We start from the raw sequence: 26,660 nt of genomic DNA, 5'->3' as shown, positions 1-26,660 counted from the left end.
GGGTGAAACCCTCCATGCATGGTAAGGAGCTTTCTTGTCTTTATGTCAGTGGCTTCTATCTCCTCCTTTGGCCAGCCTATTACCCCAGCAGGGTACCTGATCACGGGCAGGGCGTAGGTGTTGATGGCCCGGATCTTGTTCTTACCATTCAGTTGACTCCTCAGGACTTGCCTGACCCTCTGCAGGTACTTGGTGGTTGCAGCTTTTCTAGCAGCCTCTTCATGGTTCCCATTCGCCTGCGGGATCCCCAGGTGCTTGTAACTGCCCTCTATGTCTGCAATGTTGCCTTCTGGTAGTTCAATCCCCTCAGTTCTGACTACCTTCCCTCTCTTTGTTACCATCCGACTACACTTCTCCAGTCCGAACGACATTCCAATGTCATTGCTATATAGCCTGGTAGTGTGGATCAGTGAATCGATGTCTCGTTCACTCTTGGCATACAGCTTGATGTCATCCATGTACAGGAGGTGGCTGACAACTGCTCCGTTCCATAGTCGGTATCCGTAGCCAGTCTTGTTAATGATCTCACTGAGGGGGTTCAGGCCTATGCAGAACAGCAGTGGGGACAGAGCATCTCCTTGGTAGATCCCGCACTTGATGGTGACTTGTGCTATGGGCTTGGGTTGGCCTCTAGTGTTGTCGCCACATCCCCATTGAGTTCCTGATGAAGGCTCTTAGGGTCCTGTTGATTTTGTACAATTCTAGGCATTCCAGTATCCAGCTGTGGGGCATTGAGTCATAGGCCTTCTTGTAATCAATCCAGGCAGTGCACAGGTTGGTCAGTCTGGTCTTGCAGTCTCGGCTGACTGTTCTGTTTACCAGTAGCTGGTGTTTTGCGCCTCTGGTATTCTTGCCAATCCCTTTCTGTGCCCCGCTCGTGTATTGACCCATGTGCCTGTTCATCTTAGCCGATATGATGCCTGACAGGAGCTTCCATGTAGTACTGAGGCAGGTTATTGGTCGGTAGTTGGATGGGACCGGTCCCTTCTTGGGGTCCTTGGGGATCAGGACCGTCCGACCTTCGGTTAGCCATTCTGGGTGTCTCTCGTTAACTATTATATATATATATGTATATATATATACATATATATATACATATATATATATATATATATATATATGTGTATATGTATATATATGTGTATATTCAATTCAATTCAATTCAATTTTATTTATATAGCGCCAAATCACAACAAAAGTCGCCTCAAGGCGCTTTATATTGTACAGTAGATAGCACAATAATAAATACAGAAAAAGCCCAACAATCATATGACCCCTATGAGCAAGCACTTTGGCGACAGTGGGAAGGAAAAACTCCCTTTAACAGGAAGAAACCTCCGGCAGAACCAGGCTCAGGGAGGGGCGGCCATCTGCTGCGACCGGTTGGGGTGAAGAAGGAAAACAGGATAAAGACATGCTGTGGAAGAGAGACAGAGATTAATAACAGATATGATTCGATGCAGAGAGGTCTATTAACACATAGTGAGTGAGAAAGGTGACTGGAAGGAAAAACTCAATGCATCATGGGAATCCCGGCAGCCTACGTCTATTGCAGCATAACTAAGGGAGGATTCAGGGTCACCTGGTCCAGCCCTAACTATATGCTTTAGCAAAAGGAAAGTTTTAAGCCTAATCTTGAAAGTAGAGATAGTGTCTGTCTCCCGAATCCAAACTGGAAGCTGGTTCCACAGAAGAGGGCCTGAAAACTGAAGGCTCTGCCTCCCATTCTACTTTTAAATACTCTAGGAACAACAAGTAAGCCTGCAGAGCGAGGCGAAGTGCTCTAATGGGGTGATATGGTACTACAAGGTCATTAAGATAAGATGGGGCCTGATTATTTAAGACTTTGTATGTGAGGAGCAGGATTTTGAATTCAATTCTGGATTTAACAGGAAGCCAATGAAGGAAGCCAAAACAGGAGAAATATGCTCTCTTTTCTAGTCCCTGTCAGTACCCTTGCTGCAGCATTTAGGATCAGCTGAAGGCTTTTCAGTGAGTTTTTAGGACATCCTGATAATAAAGAATTACAGTAGTCCAGCCTGGAAGTAATAAATGCATGAACTAGTTTTTCAGCATCACTCTGAGACAGGATATTTCTAATTTTAGAGATGTTGCGCAAATGGAAGAAAGCAGTCTTACATATTTGTTTAATATGTGCATTGAAGGACATGTCCTGGTCAAAATGACTCAAGGTTCCTCACAGTGTTACTGGAGGCCGAGGTAATGCCATCCAGAGTAAGAATCTGCTTAGATACCATAGTTCTAAGATTTTCAGGGCCGAGTACAATAACCTCAGTTTTATCTGAATTAAGAAGCAGAAAGTTAGCGGCCATCCAGGTCTTTATGTCTTTAAGACATTCCTGCAGTTTCACTAATTGGTGTGTGTTACCTGGCTTCATGGATAGATAGAGCTGCGTGTCATCTGCATAGCAGTGAAAATTTATGCTATGTCTTCTAATGATGCTGCCTAAGGGAAGCATGTATAATGTAAATAGAATTGGTCCTAGCACTGAACCCTGTGGAACTCCATATTTAACCTTAGTGTGTGAAGAGGACTCTCCATTTACTTGAACAAATTGGAGTCTATTAGATAGATATGATACAAACCACTGCAGTGCAGTACCTGTAATACCTACAGCATGTTCTAATCGCTCTAATAGGATATTATGGTCAACAGTATCAAACGCAGCACTGAGGTCTAGCAGGACAAGCACAGAGATGAGTCCACTGTCAGAGGCCATAAGAAGATCATTTGTAACCTTCACTAAAGCTGTTTCTGTGCTGTGATGAGCTCTGAAACCTGACTGAAACTCTTCAAATAAGCCATTCCTCTGCAGATGATCTGTTAGCTGTTTGACAACTACTCTTTCAAGGATTTTTGATATGAAAGGAAGGTTGGAGATTGGCCTATAATTAGCTAAGACAGCTGGGTCTAGAGATGGCTTTTTAAGTAAAGGTTTAACTACAGCCACCTTGAAGGCCTGTGGTACATAGCCGATTATTAGAGAGAGGTTGATCATATTTAAGATCGAAGAATTAATTAATGGCAGGACTTCTTTGAGCAGTTTTGTAGGAATGGGGTCTAAAAGACACGTTGATGGTTTGGAGGAATTAATTATTGAAGTTAACTCAGAAAGATCAATTGGAGAAAAAGAGTCTAACTTAACACCGATGGTACTAAAAGTAGCTGTAGATAATATTACATCTGTGGGATGATTATTGGTAATTTTTTCTCTAATGATAAAAATTTTATTTGTGAAGAAGTTCATGAAGTCATTACTAGTTAACGTTAAAGGGATTGTTGGCTCAGTAGAGCTCTGACTTTTGTCAGCCTGGCTACAGTGCTGAAGAGAAACCTGGGGTTGTTCTTATTTTCTTCAATCAGTGACGAATAGTAAGATGTTCTGGCTTTGCGGAGGGCTTTCTTATAAAGCAGCAAACTATTTCTCCAGGCTAAATGATGATCCTCTAAATTTGTGACACGCCATTTCCTCTCCAGCTTACGAGTTATCTGCTTTAGGCTACGTGTTTGAGAATTATACCACGGAGTCAGGTACTTGGATTTGAGGCTTTAGTTTTCACAGGAGCTACAGTATCCAGAGTCGACGCGTGAGAGGAGGTAAAATTATTAACAAGATAATCGACCTCTGTTGGAGTAGCGTTCAGATAGCTGCTCTGCTCTATGTTGGTACAGGGCATTGAAGATGATAACAGTGGGTGGATTATATTCTTAAACTTAGTTACAGCACTTTCAGAAAGACATCTACTTTGATAAAGTCTACTCTCCACTGCTGTGTAATCAATTATTGTAAATGTAAATGTTATCAGGAAATGATCAGACAGCAGAGGGTTTTCAGGAAACACTGTTAAATGTCCAGTTTCTATGCCATATGTTAAAACAAGATCTAGAGTGTGATTAAAGTGGTGGGTGGGTTCTTTTACATTTTGAGAGAAGGCAATTGAGTCTAATAACAGATTAAATGCGATGTTGAGGCTGTCATTTTAGCATCTACATGGATGTTAAAATCACCCACAATAATTATTTTATCTGAGCTGAGCACTAAATCAGATAAAAAGTCTGAGAAATCAGAGAGAAACTCTGTGTAAGGCCCAGGTGGACGATAGATGATAACAAGTAAGACTGGTTTCTGAGTTTTACAGCTGGGGTGGACGAGGCTAAGCATCAGGCTTTCAAATGAATTAAAAGTCTGTCTTGGTCTTTCGTTAATTAATAGACTGGTGTGAAAAATTGCTGCCACACACCGCCCCTCGGCCTGTGCTTCGGGATTTCTGGTAGTTAGAATGACTCGGGGTGTTGATTCATTTAAACTAACATACTCATCCTGCTGCAACCATGTTTCTGTAAGGCAGAGTAAATCGATTTGTTGATCAATTATTAAGTCATGTACTAACAGAGACTTGGAGGAGAGAGACCTAATATTTAATAATCCACATTTCACTGTTTTACTCTTTGGTTCAGATGTGGATACTGTATTGTTCTTTCTTTGTGATTTTTATGTTTAAGTTGTTTATTGCTGGTTTTAGTTTGTTTTTTGTCTTTTTTGGGAGCTGACACAGTCTCAATGGAGATGGGTTTTGGGGGTAGCAGGAGGAGAGAAGCTGCAGAGAGGCGTGTAAGACTGCAACTCTGCTTCCTGGTCCCAACTCTGGATAGTCATATTTTGGGGGTTTAATAAATTGGTCCATATTTCTAGAAATGAGAGCTGCTCCATCCAAAGTGGGATGGATGCTGTCTCTCCTAACAAGACCAGGTTTCCTCCAGAAGGTTTGCCAATTATCTATGAAGCCCACATCGTTTCTGGGACACCACTCAGACAGCCAGCAATTTAAGGAGAACATGCGGCTAAACATGTCACTCCTGGTCTCCTGGTATATATACATATATATATATATATATATATATATATATGGGGAGAGAGAGAGAGAGAGAGAGAGAGAGAGAGAGAAAATGACTAAATAATTGCTGTTGATCGCTCTCTGATATTTATATTTTTTCATCCAGATGACGAGAACTTCTCGGGAAAATACTTCCATTTGGTAAGAGACAACTTCTGTGTTATTTTTTGCAATACTGATTCATAAAAAATAATCATTTGGATCACTATGCTTGGATTCAGATTATAGAACACATGTTGTCTAATCTGTCGGCTGGTGTCTTCATCCAGATCGATCCTGATGTAGATGAAGATCAAACAAAGAACCCAGAGAGGAAGAAGTTAAAGCTAAAGGAAGTACACCTCACCAAGCTGCTCTCTACCAAGGCAAGAGGAACTAGTTACAACGCTACAGTATGCTTAAACAAACGGCCACTAATACAGAACTGATACCAGAATCTGTCTCACAAGGTTACTCATAACCATGTGAGACATGGTTACATGGTTAACCTGGCAACTTTAGTAACCTTCCCTTTTTACTGTCAGGAAAAATGGTTCTGATGAGAAAAATTTACACAAATTAAACACAAATTAAACAGGAGACTAGCAAAAAACTTGCTTGTGTAAAAACCAAACGTCCAAAGTCTCTAAGTACCATGAGATGTGCAGCCTTGAAGAATTCATTTAAAAAGCCTGAAGTCACAAAAAGGATAAAAACAAACAAACTTTCTTCAAAGGAGGGTTGTTTTCTCTACTACTTAGTTCTTTTGGGAGATCTAACAGTCATGTTTGTGGACTTTTCATTTGGATGTTCAGAAGCCCAAATACAGAATTTACTTGGAGCAACTCTAAATGGTACTCTGTAGTTTACACAGCCCCCACATGCATGCCTGACAACATGCTTCTCATTAGATGATCAGTGGTGTCCTGTGGGATCTCCTGAGGTCTGAGGTGCAACCTGGTGGTAAACTATTGGGTTTAGGTCAGGTGAGCATGGGGAGGTAGTCAATGGTATCAATTCCTTCTTCCTCTAGGACAGGGGTGTCCAACTCCAGGACTTAAAGGCCGGTGTCCTGCAGGTCCAACACAGCTGATTTAAATGGCTAAATTACCTCCTCAACATGTCTTGAAGTTCTCCAGAGGCCTGGTAATGAACTAATCATTTGATTCAGGTGTGTTGACCCAGGGTGATATCTAAAACCCGTATGCCACTGGGTTGATTACTGAGAGAGCAGAATCGCCTGGCTCTTCTTGTCATTATACCCTCAGACACACGTCTCCTGACTGTAGGAGGAAAAGGGGACCACTTTATCTCATTGGTTTTCTATCTTAAAATGTAGTAAAAGTAACTGAGATGAATTAACAGAAACCAGTTCATTGCATGCTGCTTGTGAAGAAGCTGAGAATGACACTACATTCTCTCTCTTAGGTGGCAGTACATTCATTTGTGGAGAAACTCTTCAGGTCCATCTGGGGCCTCACACTCAGCAGATCTCCGTTTGCTGTCAAGTACTTCTTTGACTTTTTGGACACTCAGGCAGAAAACATGAAGATCACTGACCCAGATGTACTGCACATCTGGAAGACCAACAGGTACACGAAATATAAACATCAAAGAGCACTGGCCATCAGCAAATGTCTTAAGATGTTTCATGTTCTCATGTCTTTATCACCAGTTTACCGCTGCGCTTCTGGATCAACATTCTGAAAAACCCTCAGTTTGTTTTTGACATGGAGAAGACGCCACATTTGGACGGCTGCCTGTCCGTCATTGCTCAGGCCTTCATGGACTCCTTTTCTCTGAGTGAGATGCAGCTGGGGAAGGTAAGTACAGCGCTGATCTTCTCCCTAATTACTATTGCTAAACAAAAGGGTGGGTTTCATTTCGTTATGGAGAAAGCAGTCACACATCTGCAGTTTATTATTTGAGTTTTGCATCTTGCCACATATAATGCTTGATTTTTGCTCCATTTCAGTATGCGCCTACCAACAAGCTCCTCTATGCCAAAGACATTCCCAAGTTTAAACAGGAAGTGAAGATGTACTACAAACAGATAAGAGACCAGTCACCAGTCACGCCCGCAGAATTCAAGGATTTCCTGCATGAAGAGTCAAAGGTGAATCCATTTAGCACTGATGCAGGAAAATCAAGGGTTTTGGAAATCCCAGCAGTGAACTAAAAGCTGTTTTCTTTTCAGAAACACGAAAATGAATTCAATGAAGCAGCAGCGCTCAAAGAACTATACAAATTCATAGAGCGATACTTCACAGAGGTCAGTTCTTTTCTTTTCCATCTCTAAAACGGCTTCAACTGCCAGTTTTATGGGGTGAACAGATTAAGAGTAACACATTTCAGTTTGGCGTTGGTTGAGAAGTCTGTCCTTCAAAAAGAAAACAGACATGAACCACACTTAATTTCGAGGAAACACAACCCAGATGAGTTCTCAGTGGATACAAATCACTAGACCGGAGTCAACAAATCAGTGGTACATACAGACAGATGAGAAAACCCAAACTCTTCTCACATTTATAAAGAATAGAAGGAAGAGAGGAGGTTATGATATTCACTGGTCAGAAAAATGAAGGGAACACTCAGTTATCACTATATAACCCAGTTAGTTAAACTCCAGCGATATAAACAACTGTATATCTATTTTACCAGCTTTCATGTAAATGAAAGTGAGGTGTACTTAAGATGCAACCAAACGACCGCTAAAGAGGAAGAGTTTTCTAGGTGGTGGCCTCAGACCGTTTCTGTCTTCTTATCCCTCCTGACTGATTTTTCTATAGTTCTGCTTTTTGCTTGTGTCACTATTGGTAGCTTCACTGCGTAGCTGCAGCCCATTCAGGTTTGCCATTTGCCCCATCAGTCAGAGGGGAACCAGTGGCCGTTCTGGTGTTCTCTGGCAAATGTCAATCAAGCTGAGAGAGCTAGATGGGAGCACAGTTCCCACTAAGGCTAGGGTCACACTACAGAAAACAGTGGTTGCAACAAAAATTGGCCAAAGCTTAAAAAGAAAAGGGGGGGGGGATAAATGGCAATATGTTATCAAAATACTCTGATCACTACAAAATGTTAGAAATAACAGAACTGGCCCTCCATAATTCACATCTTATTTGCTTTCCCTTGGACTAAGATGTTGACATTAGTGACACTTGTGAAACCTGGTGACACACGAGGCTGCGCCTGCAGAGGAAATGTGTGCAGACCTTCTGACTTTATCGGGTTATTTCCTGTTCTCGGGTGCAGAGCAGCACTTTTTAAAAACAGATTTTGTTTACTGTTAACGCTTCAGGCCATTTTAAGAGACCTCAATGCCTTCTTCAAAAAACATTCCAGAGACACGGGCTAACAAGTTAAATTGTTCCTACTTTTGTGCTCTGAAATATTTTACAGTTAAAGGCTTATTAAGACGAGTTTTTTGTACATCAGCTTTTTATACTGAGGTTTAAATGACACTTTAAACACTGTATTTTCTAAGGTGTCTGTGTCCCCTTTCTTCTGGCTTTTTTACAGATCAAGCAGAAACTGGACGAGAACGGAGTCCCTGCTGAGCTGAAGGAGCAGCTACAACATGTAAAGCAATCATTTGATGGACTGAAAAGCTGCTCCTGGAGTTGAACCATCTGTCCTTTCTCTAATAGGAATAAGCTGTGAATATCAAGCAACAGTGTGAACCTCACAGAGGATGTTTCGTTTACTGAAAGTTTTTTGTATCTGATGGACTTTCACTTTCTTCACAAGTGGAGTAATTGTTGTTAAAACAACTCATAACCCCAAATGCACAATGATTCCAGCCAAAGACATGTCAGACACAAGGTTAATGTACAAATATTTTAATACAGTTCAAGTCTGTATCATCATTGTGCAATGTAGTCCGTAGTGTCATATGTATGACTCCTCTGTATTTTTCCCTCAACACAATGGCTTTATAACAAATGTAAACAAGATTCTTATTACAAAATCCAGCCCTGAGGATATCATGTGAAAAGGTGCCAAGGCATCACATTTTAGACATATAAAATGTGGAATTCTTCCAATAAATGTTTTATTTTTATAAAAACACAGTCTGCTTAATTTGAAAGCAGGATGTCATCTCAAACTGTGCTCGTACTTGAAGTCCCCTGGGAAGTAGAAACAGTGTCAGAGTTCAGGCTGGGGTGTGGTGCTCCGATCTTTGTACCAGAGAGCCCAGTTCCTCCAACTGCTGCTGCTGGGCACTTTCCAGATTCTCCAGCCTCTGACGCAACAGAGAGAATTCCGAACCATGATCCTCCTGAGAGAAGGATGCGAGGCAAAGAAAGAGAGGCAAGGAGAAGTTATAACATTATAGAGACTGCTACATGAACTCTGCTACAGAGTCAACTGAACACAGCTTGAAGCATTAACAATTCCGATCCTGTGTTCGCAGAATGCAAGCAGCAGTGTGTTTCAGGAGAACAAGCACTAGACTCTTCATTAGGTGCTCTGTCTGCAGTTTTAAAATGAATCCTAAAATCCACCATGAGCCAGAAAAGTCGAGTTAATATGAGCATTCTCATCACAATGTGTTAGTAGCCTGCCAGTGCACTCTCTATGGCCTGTCAGTGTAAATGGACTGGTACTGATATAGTGCTTTACTACTCTGACCACTCATAGCACTTTTCATCCAATCACATATATGTTCATCAATCCTATATACCTATAGTGGACACGGAGAACCTCCCGAGCCACAGCTGCCTCAGAAAGAATGGATAAACAGGCCATTATAATAATCGGCAGTACTGGGCAACAGTCTGAAGCCACAGCAACAGTTCCACAGGCTTTCTGAAGCTCTTTCAAAGAAATGTTGGTTAAGCCGTTTAACACTGAGCTCTGAATCATTCAAGCAAAAAAAGGATTCTAACCAAAGAGATGAAGCACTTTGTGAACAGATAATATAGCAAAGAAACCCATTCTAAAACTGTATCATTAGTGACTTTGTTACTAGCACCCGGTCACAAAGACACAATCTGTTCCTATTTCTCTAGTTGAATTTATGAAAACCCAAAACCAGCGGGGTGATTTGCAGAGATGATTTTCAGATGTTTACATCCACCTACTGCCTGATGGAGCCTCATCAGAAATGGTTTCAATGAAAGGTGTTTGAGAGACATTTGAAGTAAGACGGTCTAGTATATTCACCTCCTCATTATGAGAGCGAAGTAGTTCTTTAAAATATTCACAATGGACAACTAAGGCCACAAGATTATTTAATCAGTAAAATTTTAAATCTCACACATAAACCTCATTTCCTGTGAGCGCATTCACACTTTGCTGCATAAACTCCACCCTTGGTTTTTCAGCGGTGAAGCTGTTCAGCTTATGTAGATTGTTCAAGCTGTCATCAAACCCGCTGTGGGGCTGTAGGTTTTTCACCATGATTTACTCTGATTAATGTTTCTTCAATTTCAATGTCACACCGGGGCTTCATTGTACAATTTTCTCTCTGTAGGATGAGTGTACAAGACGCTTACTGGGTTGTTAGCAAACTGTCCCTCAGACCCGAGGAGGACGAAGGGGGCCTGTGAAGAGGTCAGGAACGCAGGGCCTGCACTAACGGGGCCCTGACCGCCAAGCAGGAGGCGCCGAAACTCATTGTGACGCCTCTGCAGCTCCTTCAGCCGTTTGTTCACTTGAGCTTGCTCCTGTGAGAACAATGAACGCCTGGACAAGAGAGAAAAGAGCAGATTGACATCGAACCACCGTAAACTCAGTGTGGCTTCATCATACAAGGCCAAAAAAATAAAAAATTTAAAAAATCCATATTGTGAGCCATTTCCTAGTGAAACAGTAGAGTTCTGTGTCTCAAAAGTCGATTTGAACACATCATCTTCACACTAATAAGAAATCTGAAATGATTCCGTGTTCTTCTCCAAATTGGCAAACACTGAGCCATACGACTTCAAACTTGGCAGATGCATTGGTGCCGAACTGAGCAAATCCGGTTTCGGCTAAAAGTTAAGTTGTCAATTACTCCTCTGGTGTTATACAGTGGCTTTTTGTGTTTGGAGGAGTAGTGTTCAATAAAACTACAATCTAATAGGGCCACTGTTACAGAAATCATCTTGTCAAAAATAAAAACAAAGCAACCCGAGTTACATTCTCCAGGCTGCAGTTTTTAAAAAAGGCGATCACATTTACTTTTTGACTGCAGCAGCTTCCAGTTCCAGCTCCTCAATCTTGGCCTCCAGCAACTGGATTTTATCCTGCAGTTTCTTCTCTTTGTTCTCTGTCAGCGTTTTTCTCTAAACACACACAGACACAGACAGACACACAGATAGATTAGCTGCTTTCTCTGTTAAAACTCCTAACAATGTTAAAGTGCAAACAAACATTAAAAGGTCCTCAAGTCTTCTTGTGAACATGTGTGTTAAAAATGTTGATTTATGACTGAAAAACAGCACAAACAAATCTCTAAAAAAAACAAACAAACAAACAAAAAAAACAGTTAAAAGCATGTGGACCTATGCACGTGCAACCCCTGGAAATCACTATGGACTCGCATCTCAGGGAGGAAAATTATGTCATTAATGACAGATTTTTGTGTTTTTCCTTTTGTTTTAAAGAACGACTTTTGTTGTGATTTGGCGCTATATAAATAAAATTGAATTGAATTGAATTGAATTGAAGAACACAGATACAAAAAAACTGGAATGTTTTTTTAAAAAAAAATTTCTTTCCTAACTTCAGCCATGATTTTTCTATTGGATTACGTTGGTCTGCCTGCATCAACAGAAGCTTTAAAACCATCTTTGTTCATGCATCAATACAACTTGTGCAGCAAACCTACTTCCTATCTGTTAAATGAGAAAAACCCTCCTGTACATTTACTGCTGAGGTAATGACGCCCACATGTTCACTTTTATAACACATGAGTGGGGAAATGTGGTTTACAAGATACATCTGAACAACATCAGGAAATAAAAAAGTTTCATCAGCCTCACCTCCTTGGCTAACACAGATTCACTGCTTTCGTCCAGTCATCCATGACTAATGACACAAATCACGTAATTCAGCTTTTTTTTTTTTTTTTTTTTTTAAATCAGTTCTGTCACAAAAATCGATTCCTTTTTTTTTTTTACATTTGTTTTTCACTTCTTTTGTTGCACATTTTCTGTTTCCAAAAGGCACACTTCTTTCGCTTTTCTGTTCTGATGCTTTGACATTTACCAGTTAACTAAACGTTTTCCTTCCTTTTAGTTTTGCTGACACATGCTCAAAATTTCAGACACAGCAGATTGAACAGCCAACCGATTCCCTTCTTGCAGGAACTATATGAGCATTTTTCATGTTACGACAGACAGTTTTCTAGCTCGGCCCATGCTTCCTTTAACACAGCCAGGTGCAGAAGCCTGTTAACAACTGCAAACTCTGTTAACTGCAGACTGTGTTGCTTATTCAGTTTTGTGCAGGTTTTGTTTTAGTACTGAAAATTAAAGGACAATTACATCATTTTGTGCTTCACTTGATCGGGAAACAAAAATGGTAAATGGCCTGTATTTATATAGCGCTTTACTAGTCCCTAAGGACCCCAAAGCTTTACATATCCAGTCACCCACACATTCACACACTGGTGATGGCAAGCTACATTGTAGCCACAGCCACCCTGGGGCGCACTGACAGAGGCAAGGCTGCCGGACACTGGCGCCACCGGGCCCTCTGACCACCACCAGTAGGCAACGGGTGAAGTGTCTTGCCCAAGGACACAACGACCGAGACTGTCCAAGCCGGGGCTCGAACCGGCAACCTTCCAATTACAAGGCGAACTCCCAACTCTTGAGCCACGATCGCTGTGGCTCAAACATTAATGATTTTTTTTTTTTACTTTTTGAATAATGTTTAATAAAGCCAGAATTTTCAGCTGATAAACAAAAAAATTGTGTCATATCTGCGATGTGTTGTGTGTCTCAAGGTTAGGACTTGAATGATCATAATCCACATGTAGTGATTTTACTGTTTTTGCCAGGGTGTGCCGTAAAAGGCAGCAAATGAAGAAGCGGTACCTTCTTTTGGGCCACCGCTGCCCTCTGCAGCTTGTCTTTGACCTGAGAATATTTCTGTTGCAGCTCAGCCTCTCGCTCCTGCAGCTTGTGCTTCTCCTCCAACCACTCGATACGACGCTCCTCCACCAACCTGCGGAAGGAACAGACAGAAGGAGGATGTGAAAGGAGCGGAAAGCCACTAATTTCATGTTAAAATGTTTTGAGTGGTCACTCAGACTTGAAAAGTGCCATATGAAAGTGAGTACATGTTAAACCAGGGTTGTCAAACATAAGGTCTGGGAGCCACACTAAGTCCGCCAAAGACTCCCATTAGTCGTCTTAGTTCTTTCTTACAATTTGAGAGCAGATAGTCGCGCTGTAAGACTTTTCTTTATCATGTAGAAAAACTGAGATGTATTGTTGCATACATTATAACAAACTACCTCAGGGATTAAATGTGTAGTTAAGAATTCTTTACACTGAGAGAACGGGGCGTTTCACTGGTTGGTCCTCTTCAAAGTGGGCTATATGTGGCCTACCGTGTAAAATGAGCTTAACATCCCTGTGTTAGACTGGGCAACTGTGCGGGTGTACCTCTCTGCCTCGTGCTGGCTCCTCTCTGCCTGTGCCCGGGCTGTCCTCAGCTCCTCCCTCACTCTGTCCAGTGTTTCTCTCAGTCGTCGGTTCGTCTCCATCAGGTCACTTTCAGAGTGAGACAGCGCCTCCATCTGCACACCAAGTTCCTGGATTTGCTGTATTGTCAAACAAACAGTAATTATTACTGCAGGCATAAAAACTACCATTGTTTGTTTTGGGTTTTTTTGTTTGTCTAGTGTCCAAATAAGACTTTCTGTTTGTGTCTTACTTGCTGCAGAGCAGCAATTTCTGCTTTCTGCCTCTCCAGCTCCTCAAGCTGTGAGCTCTGGTGCTGTAACTTAGTCCTATGAGATAAATTAAAAAGGTATCAGACATAAACAACATTAAAAAAGCAAGAAAAAAAGTCCCCAGGTTCTACGCCTGACACATATTTTAGTAGCTGACCACAAAATAGGAACAGAAACTGAAAGATGATAAAAAGAAAATCAAGATCAATCATAGAAAGTTCAACATCTCACAACCTCAGTTCTACTTTTATGCAAGTTTCAGATAACATACAGCTACTCCTCATGTCCCAGTTTTGCCCTCTTACTAATGCAACTGTGGTGGTTTTGCAGCACAAACCTGACCTCAGGTTTTGCAGCTCTCTGCGTGCTGTCTCTTCACCCTGCTGGGTGCTGCGGAGTCGCTCCTCCCACTCCTCCTTCTGGGCTTGATCTGAGGCATCATGCAGCACCCTCTGCTGTTCTAGTGCTGCAAGATGGTTCTCCAACTCTAACCTAGCAACATCAAATTGAAGAAAAGGGGTGAGATAGACTCTGTGCACCTTAGCATATGCTACTTTCGGTGGGGAAACTCCTGTATAGCGCTTTGTTTCCGGTGTGATATTTGCTCCTTGTTTATGGTCTGGTTTTCCAAAACAAGTCAACCAAATGGATGAATCAAGCGGCGATTTACATTTCTCAAGATTTCTTGGGCATTTACTGAATATATTTGTACATGATGTACATCGACTTGTCGATATTTTCCCCCTGCGCCTCGGAGCAAAAGAGAGAAAGGATTAAAATGTTATATTTCTCAGTATTTGTTTACTTGTAAACAACATACCCTTCGTAAATACTAATATATAGAGACCCTTACCAGCAATCATTCATTTATTTTTTTCTGTGGCTTTTTTTCACAGTTTGTTGACATGCTGTGTAGGTGTGTACTTGACTAGCTGATACTGACATAACGGGGGAACCTTTGACTATTGTTCACCTGTAGTTTGAATGCTGAGCATTTGCTTGTTTAAATCATAGGAACTGTCACTAAACAAAGACGTGCTTCTGAACGTGAACGATGGGTCTTCTGATTTTGTAATGCAGTTCTGCTTGTGTTGAGTGATGTAAACAACCAATCGATCTACACTCTTCAAACGTCAAAATTGATCATTTGATTTTTTTTTTATGACACAGCAATGGTTAGTGTTCCCACTTTCTGCTCTTTGTAACTTAACGCGAGCAATTGACCGCAAAATAAAGCTACTGGAGATGTACAACCCTACATCCGGTCTTAAAACAGGAAATTAGCATTTTCTTGCGCACAGGGTGAGATCAACAAACAAGGAAGCTTCAATAACTGATGGTGTAACATTGTTAACAGGTGGATTCAAACTGCAAGAATACATCCAGATCACACATCGGACATATGAAGGCAACTCTCACTTTTCCTCATGCAAGGCTGCCATCTTACGGAACTCTTCCTCTCGAGCAGACTGCACCCTTCTGACCATCTCCCTCTCCTTTTCCACCAGGACTTCCTTGTGTCGTTCTACCGCTGCATTTAGCACCTCCACGTCTGCCTGCAGACCTGAGACAGAGTTACAGGGATTGAGGGTGATAAAAGCTTTCCAGTCTTAGAGAATGAATAGATTTATTTTCCATGAGAGCTCTTCTTTATCTCAGGAAACATAAACTATCCGTATGGTTTTCAGGCTTTTACAATACAGAGTCAGGTTAAAGTGGGGTATGTAGACAGTTTTCTTGCATATTTCTGGCATGCATTTTTACGTGAGAGAGCTGGATCAATCTGAAAAGAAGGGAAGAGACCCATACCATCAATCTGTCCCTGCAGGGTGTCTCTCTCTCTCTCCACCTCCCCTTTAGAACGTGAACACTCCAGTTTGACGCTGGCTATTTCCAGCTTATGTGAATGCTTCAGGCTTTCAATCTGATGCACAAAAACAAGTCAGATAGCCCTTTATTTTTCCCAAAAAACTTCTTAACACAAATGTAAATAGCGAGACATCACAACATTCTTCTGCTAAAAATCGTGAGCATAAAATGACATATTAATGGAGAGGATTTGGGTGTTCTCTCCCATGAAGCCATAATTTGACTAAACATTCAAAAAATGCTGTTTGAGATTATAGTCATGAACTTTTCATGTCCAGATAACAAGTTTGAAGTAATATTTTGGAAAACAGTCTAGTCTCTTTCACTTTTGCATTGTCAGTGTTGGGAAGGTTACTTTTAAAATGTATTCCACTACAGATTACAGAATACATGCCCCAAAATGTATTTTGTAATGTATTCCCTTACGTTACTCAATTAGAGTAACATATTCTGAATACTTTGGATTACTTAATTTATAATCATGCTTTTTACAACTACATGAATGTACTATTGCTGTGTGATTTTTTTACTATTACTGAAGGATACTCACCATACCAATACCAACTAGACTTTTAAATCTTAACATAAAATAAGTAACAGTAGGGTGGACATTAGCTAAGGCTGCACTTTTTGCAGCGATCTCCTATAGAAAACTATTCCGCGCGTATATAAAACAGGTACGCTGCTCTGAACCGTAGTAACGGGACCTCTGGCTAATACCTCGGGTTCCGTGTCGGGCTCGTAGCCGAAAACTAGCTTTACTTTGTTGTCTGGGTCAACTTTGCTAGCGAGAGAAAGAGAGACTCGTTGCAAGGCTCTCACTCTTTTTGGCTGCAGTGGTTATTATTATATTTACATGCTTCCATCTCCCGTTTCTGCTCAGTGACAACTCGTACTTTTCAACTCTCCTTTTTCTCCCTGCAGCACGGACTACACTGCCCATGAGGCTACATTCTTTAGGGCTATGCCTGTAACACTCTGCCTATTGCCTTCATATTAAATAATTTTTAAAAATATTTCTTCATGTCATTATGCGGGCCATAAGTAGGGGTGACATGGGCCGCGAGATTGAGACACAGGCATTAGAGCCTCTTATGCGTGTTTTGTTTGGGTTTCCACTGGCGTGGAATTACCAAAAATAGAGAGGGCATACCCTAATACATAAAACAGGAAAAGACCACCATGTAATCCATTTATTTCAATAAAGTAACTGTATTCTGAATACCACCCTTTTAAACGGTAATTGTAACGGAATACAGTTACTCATATTTTGTATTTTAAATCTGAACGCCGGTACATGTATTCCGTTACTCCCCAACACTGTCCACTGTCAGAGTTCAGAGTCAGAGGTCAAAGAACAGTGTACCTGAGAGGTGAGAGAGCTGACCTCTCTCTCAGCTTTGTGCAGTCTCCCGGTGAGCTGGCTGTTCTGCTCATGGCTCTGGTGAAGCTCGCTCTCCATGCGCTCCAGCTGCAGACGCAACGACTGGCGCTCCGCCTGTCACACCATCATCAACCAATCAGATCCATCAGTTATAATGAACACAAATACTGCCAAAAAAGGAAATCTGATCACTCTGCAGCTACATTTATTATAATGACATGAAATGAGCCACCTCCAGTGACTTCAGTGCAGCCTGAGACTCTGTCAGCTGTCTGATCTGGATGCGCTGGACATTCTCAGCCTGCTGACCCGAATTTTCCTTCTGGGCTCTAAGCTCGGCCACCTCTGTCTCCAACCCCTTCAGCCGCAGGTGGAGCTGAGCTTTCTCTCTCAGAAGAGCCTCTACTCGTTTCCCATCACGCAGCGCATCTGAACCTTGATACTGAGCCACCAGCTCCTCTCTGTCCTTCTCCAGACGGGAGACCTGATAGTACAATAATACAAGTTTAAGAACTTGTTTATTTAGACGTGGGTGAGTCACAACAAATTAAAATCATGCCACCGCTTACTGCACACGAACCAGCCCACCTCCGCCTCATAGCGGATTTTCCTTTCCTCCAGCACACGAGTGTGTTCCTCTCTCTGATGGTCAAACTGGGACTTGAGAAATGTGTACTCATACCGCAGTTTGTTGTACTCAGACCTGTACTTCTCCGTCTCCTAGAAGAAAGAACATGGAAATTAGCTGCTCTTCCCTTTACTATGACTTTAAAAGGACCTTTAAAACTCTTGTTGCTATGGACTTTATATGGACAGATTCAGTAGAAGTGCTAAATAGCCCAGCAATTTCATTCTTCACTATAACCCATTTTTGGCCATTTAGTCACGTGCATTATCATCAACAGTATTCAGGGTTGTGGGTGTACATTGTGAAATAAAATAAAAATGTGATAATGTCATCATCAGGACTTAGGAAAAGAAAATCCTAATGCACTCACACCGGGCTGCTTAAAGCAACACTGGATGCTGTCATTAAACTACCCCCAACCCCCAGAGCGACCGTGGCTCAGGGGGTTGGGAAGCGCACCTGTAACCGGAAGGTCGCCGGTTCGATCCCCAGCCTTTCTGTCCTGGTCGTTGTGTCCTTAGGCAAGACACTTTACCCTACCGCCTACTGGTGTTGGCCAGAGGGGCCGATGGCGCGATATGGCAGCCTCGCCTCTGTCAGTCTGCCCCAGAGCAGCTGTGGCTACAACCGTAGCTTGAATGAATAAAGGCATTGTAAAGCGCTTTGGGCGCCTTGAAAAGCGCTATATAAATCCAATCCAATCTTATATCCTGAATATGGACTACAAGCACAGACCTACTCCCTTGTGCAGTTTTAATGTCTTGCTTCATGCATGCTGTATATAAATCCAACCCCAGTGTATGACTATGAGTTTATTGCAGATGTTGTACTGGAAATGAAATGGCTGTTACTTTCAGTTTAGCTTGGATCATTTATTCATTTTTTTACTAACGTGACGCTTTTGAGTGCCTTAACCAGATATATTAATTATAATAATGGCAGCTCAGACCTTTGAATGACATTTTTCAAGCTATAAAATAAATATATTTTTATGCCTTTCTTGTTTTCTCTTCTGAACATCTCGGGATTTTGCAAAGTTGTTTCTCTTTCATTTACAAAAAACTAATCAGAGTGCCTGACCTCCTCCAGCTTGTTGAATCTGTCTCTGACTGGAGCCTCCATCTCCTGTTGCACCTGAGCTCTGAGCAACTCCAACCGTTGAGGGGTCATCACCTTTTCAACACATATGCACACAAACGTTTTCATCCAGAAAGACTATGATGAGAAATAAATGTCACTTTATTTGGGTGTCTTTAATATTTAGGAATGTGCAAATCTTACAGGGAATAAAAGCAGGAACGTTAAGCTTCACTATCTAAGACTTCCCCTGATCTTGGGGGTGGTGTACCTGCAGACGAAGCTCTTCCAGCTCCCTGGCTTTGTCCAGCAGCTCTCCACGCAGCTCGGCCAACAGCAGTTGCAGTTTCTCCTGTTCAGATTGTTTGTCACTCAGCAGGCGCTTCAGCTCAGCCTGTGCCCGTGTGTACTCATCATGCAGGCTGCACAACAGACAAACAAGAGAATAACTAAAATTTGACACATTTTCTCTCTTATCTTTTGTCCTCTCTAAAGTTTCCCCATTTTTAGCAGTGTTGGTAAGAAGATGGCATTTTGTTTCCAAGTGATCCCTACACAGACATATAGTGTCATTAAGTATCGAATAAAATTTGTTTTCACCTGGTATGTTCCGCCTTTAATGTCTGGTAATTTTTCCTGTGGTTCTCACTCTTCATCCTCTCATCGATCAGCATCTTCTGCAGCTCCATCTCTGCTCCCCCCAATTCAGTTGACAACCCCAGCATGGCCGCGGGCTTCCCCATCCCTGGTTCCAAGTTTGGCAGATGAGGAGCCGACTGACCAAGGGTGGAGGAGGTCATCTCACCTCCTCTACAGGAACGATCCCAAAACAAGAAGAGACAAAAATTAAATAAATAAAATTTTAAAAGGCTGGGTAAACCAAGCAAAGGAACACAGGTTTTCAAAAATCTATGCCTTTGTAATGGTAATAAAACTGCCTGCAGTGTAGTAAAGCCAGAGATGACTTGGTGGCTTTGTTGTCAGTTAGTAACCATGGTGGCTTTAAGAAGAACCCCCCCAGCTACTTATTAAAATCACAGCCTCTTAGCATTGAAAGCTCTGCATCTGTCTCAAGTGATTAGCTGGCTGCTGGCTCTGCTGTGGATACCAGGGGGCCGTGATTGCCACTGCTACATCACTTCAGCCTCAAGCACCCCGACTAATCCTAAAATCATTTCAGACTATTGCCAGTTGGTCAGAAATTAAAGAAATGAATATAGCGGAACCATGAACGTCGCTCACTTCAGTGAAGTATAACACAAACAATATTCATGCTCACTCTGATAGTTGGTGAAAGGTCTTCGAAATTAGCTCTGTACACAACAGCTACAGCTAATATTACAAATTCTATTGTCATTGTATTATATTTCTAAACATGTTCCCCTGGTTTTTGATAACATTGTCCAGCGTTGATTTTAAATATCGCGCCGCAAGACATGCTAACTAGCCGCCTAGCCACTTCAGTGCGTCCGTTATCGGACACTCACTACTTCCGCCGTTTTCTTTTTGTCGTCTGTGAAAATACTGTGCTTCACTGCCCATGATTAACACTGGCATTCTAGCTACATTTCTAACGAAAACAGACGTCACTGAAATCAATCTAACGCGGTTCTTTAAGCTGTTGTCCACAACCTACCTTTGGTTGGCCATGTACCAATGTACAATGCTAGCTCTAACTTACTAACATGGGTAATATTAAGCAGACGTTCTTGCACATTTGTAGTTGTAGCGACGGAATAGAAACCCATAAAGTACCGTTACAGTATTTTCCCCAGATGTGAGAAGGTGGTTGCCGAACAACACTTACCTCCCGAGTCTGAGACTTTTTTCTTACTTCCTTATTAGCTATTTGTTTTGCTAGCTAGCTAATCTGTAAACTACAAACTGTGGGGTCATGGGTAGTGTTTCCCAACGTATTTCTCGCGAGATTGAGTCCAACTTGCACGACACTTTTTTTTTCTAAAGGAATTATCATTAATCATGTTCCCTACCGTCTATTTACCGACATAAGCAAACACATTACACATAAACATAGCATCGGGAATCTCAGCCTTTTAATGTATCGGTCTTTTATATACATTCTGAGGCACCAATATATATCTGTATTTTAATTTTAGATTTAGAAACGAAGCTGGTGATAAAGCTGGTGATAAAGGAGAAGCAGACGGGATACAACTCGTCAGCAGAAACCAGCAGCTTCAGGTACTCTGCCCGAGTTCATTGTGTTACTTCACAATGATGGCTTGTTGCGTCCTTGTTTCAGCATTTTTTACAGTTTAGTGCAAAAGCTTTAATAAAAAAATCTTTCTTTTCCTGTCCAGCAGACAAAGGAACAGGACGAGAAACTAGCAAGAGATCATAAGGAACACTCGTTTTTTGTTGTAAACAGTTATAAATAGTTGCAAATATATCAATAAACTTTCATTATTTAATTATTGAAAAACATCTACTTTTTGTGTGCTTTTTTTCCTATATTACCAAATGTATATAATGACAACTATTTATTTAACTCTGTTTGCGGCATAGTTTTTTAAGTCTAGTCCCCAGATCGTTTATTAGTAGATTATTTTAATTTTCATTTGTATGTTTTATTGATTGGTGTTTACTCATTTCTGCCTCCATGGTTTTATGTCTGTATTGGCAGTGAACAGAAGTTGTTTATTGTACTTTCAAAGTGGCTTAAAAATCCCACAGTCAATCACTGCGAAGCGCTGTTGTACTTATGTTTAAAAGATCAACTAAATAAACTTGTCTGATTTCACACGCACGTCTGCCGTTTGCGAAAACTGTATCTCTGACTCCAAAATCAGGGACACAAAGGCTGGAAAATGGATTTCAACCTTCCCCGGTTAAACTGGTACAGTGGATGATTCTTCAGAATGATCCACACAGATACTTCAGTTCTTCCAACAAACAGCATTGCTCGGATCCTTCAGCGTCTTTGTCTAAATCTTCATCCCTGACACTTTCAGCGAAAAACTCGAGTTTCAAGGCGTCACGTCCCCAACATTGTTCCTTTTTCCCGCGCTTCTCCACGCCTCTCTCTCTGCTGTCCTTCAAGTAAAGGATTGCTCCGCGGTAGTTGCGGGGTGGCAGTGGCATAGCACTTAGGTCGAAGGGCTATCAACCGAAATTCCGGGGTTCGAGACCACCTTTCTCCACTACCCTCCCCTTTATGCGCCCATAACCAAGGATTGTGTAGTTGAGTCGTTTTATTCTGTATCAGTGTTGGAGTGTGCAGGTGCTGAGTTTTAAATTACAATCACCGATTGTAATGTCCATTAAGTCCTACTGAGCTTATGCACTTTGGTTCACGGGATAGTGCCTTTCCCTTTTCTCATGTAAACAGCCCCAAACCCGTATTTAAAACATTCTCATATGTTTGGTTTGTCGCTTCTTCCTGCTGAGGTTCTTATACAGCAGGATCCATGATCGTCTCTGAAGCGAACCGTGCGCATAGAGCAGTAGAACAGCAGGGGACATTCACTCACTGCCAGCTTCCCTGTGGCCTTTTCCTCTGTCTTCTGGCCACTTTGACCACCTCCAGAATGGTCAACACCAATACTTCCAAGTGTCAGCTTTTCCTAGAAAGAACATTGGTCTGAAGACTACTGCTTTTTCCTTAAGCCCCTTGGCTGTTTTTTTTTTTCTAATTTAGCTTTTTGTTTTTTTAAAGTGTCATTACTGGCAGCATGACCCGAAGCCCATTCAGATTACACAGGCAGTTCGGTTTCCAGAACATCCATGTGTGCCATTGCAAGAGGGTTCGCTGTGTCTACCAGTACAGTCTCAAGAGTGTGGAGGAGCTACCAGGAGATGGGCCATTACATGAAGAGACCTGGGGCGTTTCTCAATATGCGTACTTGTGCGTACTTGCGTTCTCGTGTACTCGTGACACGTCATCAGTCGGAGACCAAGTACTGTTCCAATTCGAAGTACGCATCAAGCCGAGAACGCGAAAAAGTCCCGGATGTGTTCTCGCTCCGCCCGTTTTATCGAGCATGCATCGGTGTGGACTTGGTACAGCTAAATATCCCAGAATGCATTTCGTCCAAAACTCAACAGCGGACTCCCGGCACATCGTTTTCACCCCCACCCCCCGCTCGCGGTCTTCTCGCTACTCAGGTTAAAGAAACCCCAGCAGCTGTCTATAGTATTGAGTGTCCACTAAAATAGAAATAAAAGCGTTCTAACATCTCACCTGCTTGTTTTTATTAAGGTATGTACACGTATGTACATGTACACTATTTTTATTAATAGAGGTTTCACTACTGAGGTTAAAAATGATATATAAGTCACTTAGATCACTTCTAAATGTTAATGTTTGGTTTATTTCAGTGTTTTATTTGTTCCTGAGTAAACCGGTTTGGCTGTGATTAAAGTTAAGCTTCATCACATGTTACTCACAGTTAAATTAAGAGGGGACGGCAGTAAAAACTCCGGACCTGTGACATCATCACGTACGCAGGTGTTCCAATTGTACATATCGCGAGTCCATGCTCGCGTTCTCGGCGGGTACGTACTCCCGTGCGTTCTCGGCGAGTACTCGCGTACTTGAGAATTGAGAAACGGCCCTGGGCAGGGCGATCAATCTGTCAGTAGGACTGGCATCTGCTCCACTGTGTTAGGAAGAACGGGAGGAGCACTACCAGAGCCCCACAAAATAACCTCCATCAGGGTGTCTGTGAAGGTTCTCAGTCAGTCAGTTTGAGTTCCCTCCCCAGACGCCTTAACGCCCACTCACATCCTGGGCCATCTGACCTCAGGAATTCACATGACAAGGTGGGGCCAGGTTTCACAATGGGCTCACCCGAAACCCTGGCTGATTAGGTCCCACACCCGCTTTCACACCTGGGCGCATGTGATTAGAGGATCACCAGGGGGTCCTTTGTCCCTCCTTGGAGGGATACTCCCACTGAGTTTAAATCTGGGACTCTCGGCCATTTGACCTTAGAACTGAAGAAGCTTCTCGGATGAGAGGTGAAACGTCTTCAAGCAACTTAAAGAAGTCCAGACGCTTTTTCTTTGCAAACTCCTTTGACCTCCATCAGGGTGCTCTCAATGTTCCCTCTAAGCTGCGCACGTGCGCAATTGCGCACTGCTAGGACGCTCTCTGCGCACAGAAAATCTGTGTTGCGCACAAAAAAATGAACCTGAATTGAAGTTAAAATGAATACTTTAACAATTCTGTTTTGCAGCGTTAGTCAGTGAGTGACTGGCTGCTCCCATATTGTATTAGAACGATGCCACCTTATCCCAAAGTCCAGCCAATAATGCGATTTACATTCGTATATACGCAGCTAATCAACTGGTTGACAGGCTATGACAGCGTCCTTATGTGCCAACACCGGTGTTTTAGTTAGCAAAGCGGCGTGGCTGATGTGCAGTGAAGCCACATTAATGACAACATGTACAACCATTGGAGATGTGAGCAGGACAGACGGAACAATTGACGGAAAATGTGTGGACTTTATACCAGTTTTTAAATTGTGTTGATAGGCCACGTAAAACCAGAGTTATGATAAAAATATATGCAATGTTTGGTTTTCTTCCTGAATACTATCGTTGTTTATATTTACTCCGGGAAGAAACGGTAAAAACGGCGTTTTATAAGAAAAAAGGCTCGAAAGCACTCTCCACCTGTGAGCAAGAACAAACTCCACCCCCCTCTCCCTTTCCTATTCGTCCAAAAACAGTACCATGTCGACCAATCAAAAAAATGATATGGCAACGTGGCATCTAGTTGTTAAGAAACGGGGGGAAGTTTTAGGAGTGACGGCAGTGTTCTGAGATGTGAGAGATTTGAGACGTTTAGCGCAAATCTTGTGTAGTTAGTGTGTAGTGTAGTCAATAGTTTTGTTGTGTGTGTCAGAACAATGAGGCAGCTGCTGAATGTTACAGGCGTTACAGGAGTGATACATCTCCTGTTGTCAGGCCTGCAGGTATCAGGCTGTTGTTCTCCTTTATCTCATAGTGGACAGAAATTATTTTTTGGAGTGGCACAAATAATTTGTGTGGCATCAGATTTGATGCAGAACAGCTGATTGTTCTGTAAATAGTTTGAAATGTTTATTTAAAAATGCCTTGGCTGCATTTAAAAAAAATAGCTGCAAAAATCTTTGTTGTTTGCCAAACTGAGTTACTTTTTTGAAGAAGTAACTATATAATTAATTGCCCAACATCGGCCATTATATACTCCCTCCCAGACCACAGACTCATAATACAAGTCAGAGCTTTTTTTAAAAAGAAAGAAAGTTGTGTTTTCAAAATTGGAGTTCAAGTTATTTTTACTTCCAATAGTGTTAACATACTACACGGGTCATGAACAGGATTTTTAAAATTTTCATTGTAAGTGGGCTAAAGCAGTTAATTAAAAGTAGTCTAACATAAATGTAAATGCTGTAATTTGATTATTTTAATAAACCATGTAACTTGGATGGATTAGATGCCGGCGCGACCACAGTGCACACGTCTGATGTCGCTCACAGTGGTCCAAGGGATCGCTCAGGGAGTTTGTGTGTTCGCTCAGACACATGAAAAATTAGAGGGAACATTGGTGCTCATGTGCATTTTTCTAAACAAACGGTCAGGAAGTCTCCATGAGCATGACATGTGGGCCTGAAAGGACCCATGTTCATAGATCAGCACCATGTACACCGATTGGTGTTCAATGGGGAACACCAAAAATGGTAGGTCCACCATTGGCACCTCATTCTTTTTGCAGATAAGAGCAGGTTTACACTGAATACATGTGACAGATGTGGAAAAATTGTGGCAATAACATGACAGATGTTGTGCTATCTGCATAACATCTTACAGTATGGCTGGTTTGGCAGTAAGTTAGTGATAGTTTGGCGAGGGTTATCCAAGGAGCACCACACAGACCAACTGTACTGACTCCTGTTATTGAGCACTTCAGACCTTACTATGAGGCTTACTTCTGGTTCCTCGTGATAAAGGTCATTCATGTGGTCAGAGTGTGAAAGCAACTCATGTAACACTGCCTAACAGAACCACAGACTGTCCAGGAGCCCACTGATGTCCTGATCCAGGTCTGGAAGGATATCCCCTATGACACTATCCACCGTCTCATCAGGGAGCATGCCCAGAAGTCGTAGGAACGTAAGAGGTGGGGTGGGAATACAATCCCGAGCCACATTATGACACGAGCCAGATCAGCCTGTGATCTCAGTGTTTAACATTGACTTTTTTTGGTGTGATTTTTTGAGGGGCAGCCAATCTGAATAAAGTTTACTGTTAAGGGAAGAGAAAGCTGCACCAGCTCATCTAGCACCAACAACCATGACATCTCTGGAGTCAATTAAATCAGCGGTCCCCAACCTTTTTTGCGGCACGGACCGGTTTATGCCCGACAATATTTTCACGGACCGGCCTTTAAGGTGTCGCGGATAAATACAAAATAAAACTAGTACCGGTACCGAAAAAAAGAAGATTTATTCATAACACACGTGATACGACCCAGGAAAACCGAGTTAACAATAAAAACGATAACAAAATAATGCTGAAAACCGATAAAAACCCTGAAAACAATACATTTCACACCCGAGCCTCAACTCCTGCGGCCCGGTACCAAACGACTCACGGACCGGTAACGGTCCGAGGCCCGGGGATTGGGGACCGCTGAATTAAATCATCTATTTTCTCCTATTCTGATGCTCAGTTTGAACTGCAGCAGGTCATCTCATTCACGTCTACATACCTAAACACGGACCTGCTGTCTTATTATTGATTAGATAATTGTTTTAATGAGCGGATAAACAGGTTGTAGAGTGGAAAATTACTGACATTTTTACTAAAAACTGTTCATCCTGTAAGCATGTGCTATATCTGTTACAGTAATAATTATGACATTTGCTACTGTATCAAACCTTAATATACAGTCTGTGGTATTTCCACAT

The 26,660-nt window shown here is 42.0% G+C and overlaps 2 protein-coding genes and 1 long non-coding RNA gene across 7 annotated transcripts in view; 2 read left to right on the top strand and 1 right to left on the bottom strand.

The window, feature by feature from the left end:
* plxnc1 (plexin C1) overlaps positions 1 to 8,959 on the top strand; it is a 45,366-nt gene extending 36,407 nt beyond the window's left edge. For both annotated transcript variants that reach the window (XM_039600831.1, XM_039600829.1), the window contains exons 25-31: positions 5,024 to 5,058; positions 5,187 to 5,282; positions 6,325 to 6,488; positions 6,572 to 6,719; positions 6,872 to 7,012; positions 7,094 to 7,168; positions 8,413 to 8,959. In XM_039600831.1, the coding sequence (XP_039456765.1) occupies positions 5,024 to 5,058; positions 5,187 to 5,282; positions 6,325 to 6,488; positions 6,572 to 6,719; positions 6,872 to 7,012; positions 7,094 to 7,168; positions 8,413 to 8,517 (764 nt within the window). In that variant the 3' untranslated portion in view covers positions 8,518 to 8,959. The remainder of the gene's footprint in view (positions 1 to 5,023; positions 5,059 to 5,186; positions 5,283 to 6,324; positions 6,489 to 6,571; positions 6,720 to 6,871; positions 7,013 to 7,093; positions 7,169 to 8,412) is intronic.
* On the bottom strand, positions 8,717 to 20,669 carry cep83 (centrosomal protein 83). Of its 4 annotated transcripts, none has more exons than XM_031735674.2 (16): positions 20,549 to 20,669; positions 19,342 to 19,551; positions 19,013 to 19,163; positions 18,745 to 18,837; positions 17,625 to 17,756; positions 17,269 to 17,520; positions 17,019 to 17,150; positions 15,593 to 15,707; positions 15,203 to 15,347; positions 14,126 to 14,275; positions 13,765 to 13,840; positions 13,494 to 13,651; positions 12,921 to 13,050; positions 11,059 to 11,162; positions 10,392 to 10,581; positions 8,717 to 9,172 (listed from the first exon to the last, which is right to left on the bottom strand). In XM_031735674.2, exons 2-16 carry the CDS (start codon positions 19,539 to 19,541, stop codon positions 9,047 to 9,049), a joined length of 2,154 nt encoding a protein of 717 aa, XP_031591534.1. In that variant the 5' UTR covers positions 19,542 to 19,551; positions 20,549 to 20,669; the 3' UTR covers positions 8,717 to 9,046. The 4 variants fall into 4 exon arrangements, with proteins under 4 accessions (XP_031591534.1, XP_031591535.1, XP_031591533.1 ...); XM_031735675.2 differs by lacking the exon at positions 20,549 to 20,669 and adding an exon at positions 20,497 to 20,545; XM_031735673.2 differs by lacking the exon at positions 20,549 to 20,669 and adding an exon at positions 20,378 to 20,463.
* Positions 19,560 to 21,184, top strand: LOC120433874. Its single transcript, XR_005608809.1, has 3 exons — positions 19,560 to 19,987; positions 20,859 to 20,943; positions 21,066 to 21,184. It is a non-coding gene; the product is annotated as an uncharacterized LOC120433874 (long non-coding RNA).
* Positions 21,185 to 26,660: the final 5,476 nt, after the last annotated feature.

The sequence above is a fragment of the Oreochromis aureus genome, linkage group 17, assembly GCF_013358895.1.
Source record: "Oreochromis aureus strain Israel breed Guangdong linkage group 17, ZZ_aureus, whole genome shotgun sequence".
In the NCBI taxonomy this organism is placed as follows: Eukaryota; Metazoa; Chordata; class Actinopteri; order Cichliformes; family Cichlidae; genus Oreochromis; species Oreochromis aureus.
The sequence above is the reverse complement of the archived record's forward strand: the minus strand, read 5'-3'. Positions and strand labels throughout refer to the sequence as shown.

Coding starts and splice junctions, on each gene's coding strand:
- cep83 (XM_031735673.2), bottom strand. Junction 13,652..13,764: donor AAATTGCTGCTCTGCAGCAA/GTAAGACACAAA, acceptor TTGACAATACAG/CAAATCCAGGAACTTGGTGT. Junction 10,582..11,058: donor GAAGCTGCTGCAGTCAAAAA/GTAAATGTGATC, acceptor TCTCTTGTCCAG/GCGTTCATTGTTCTCACAGG.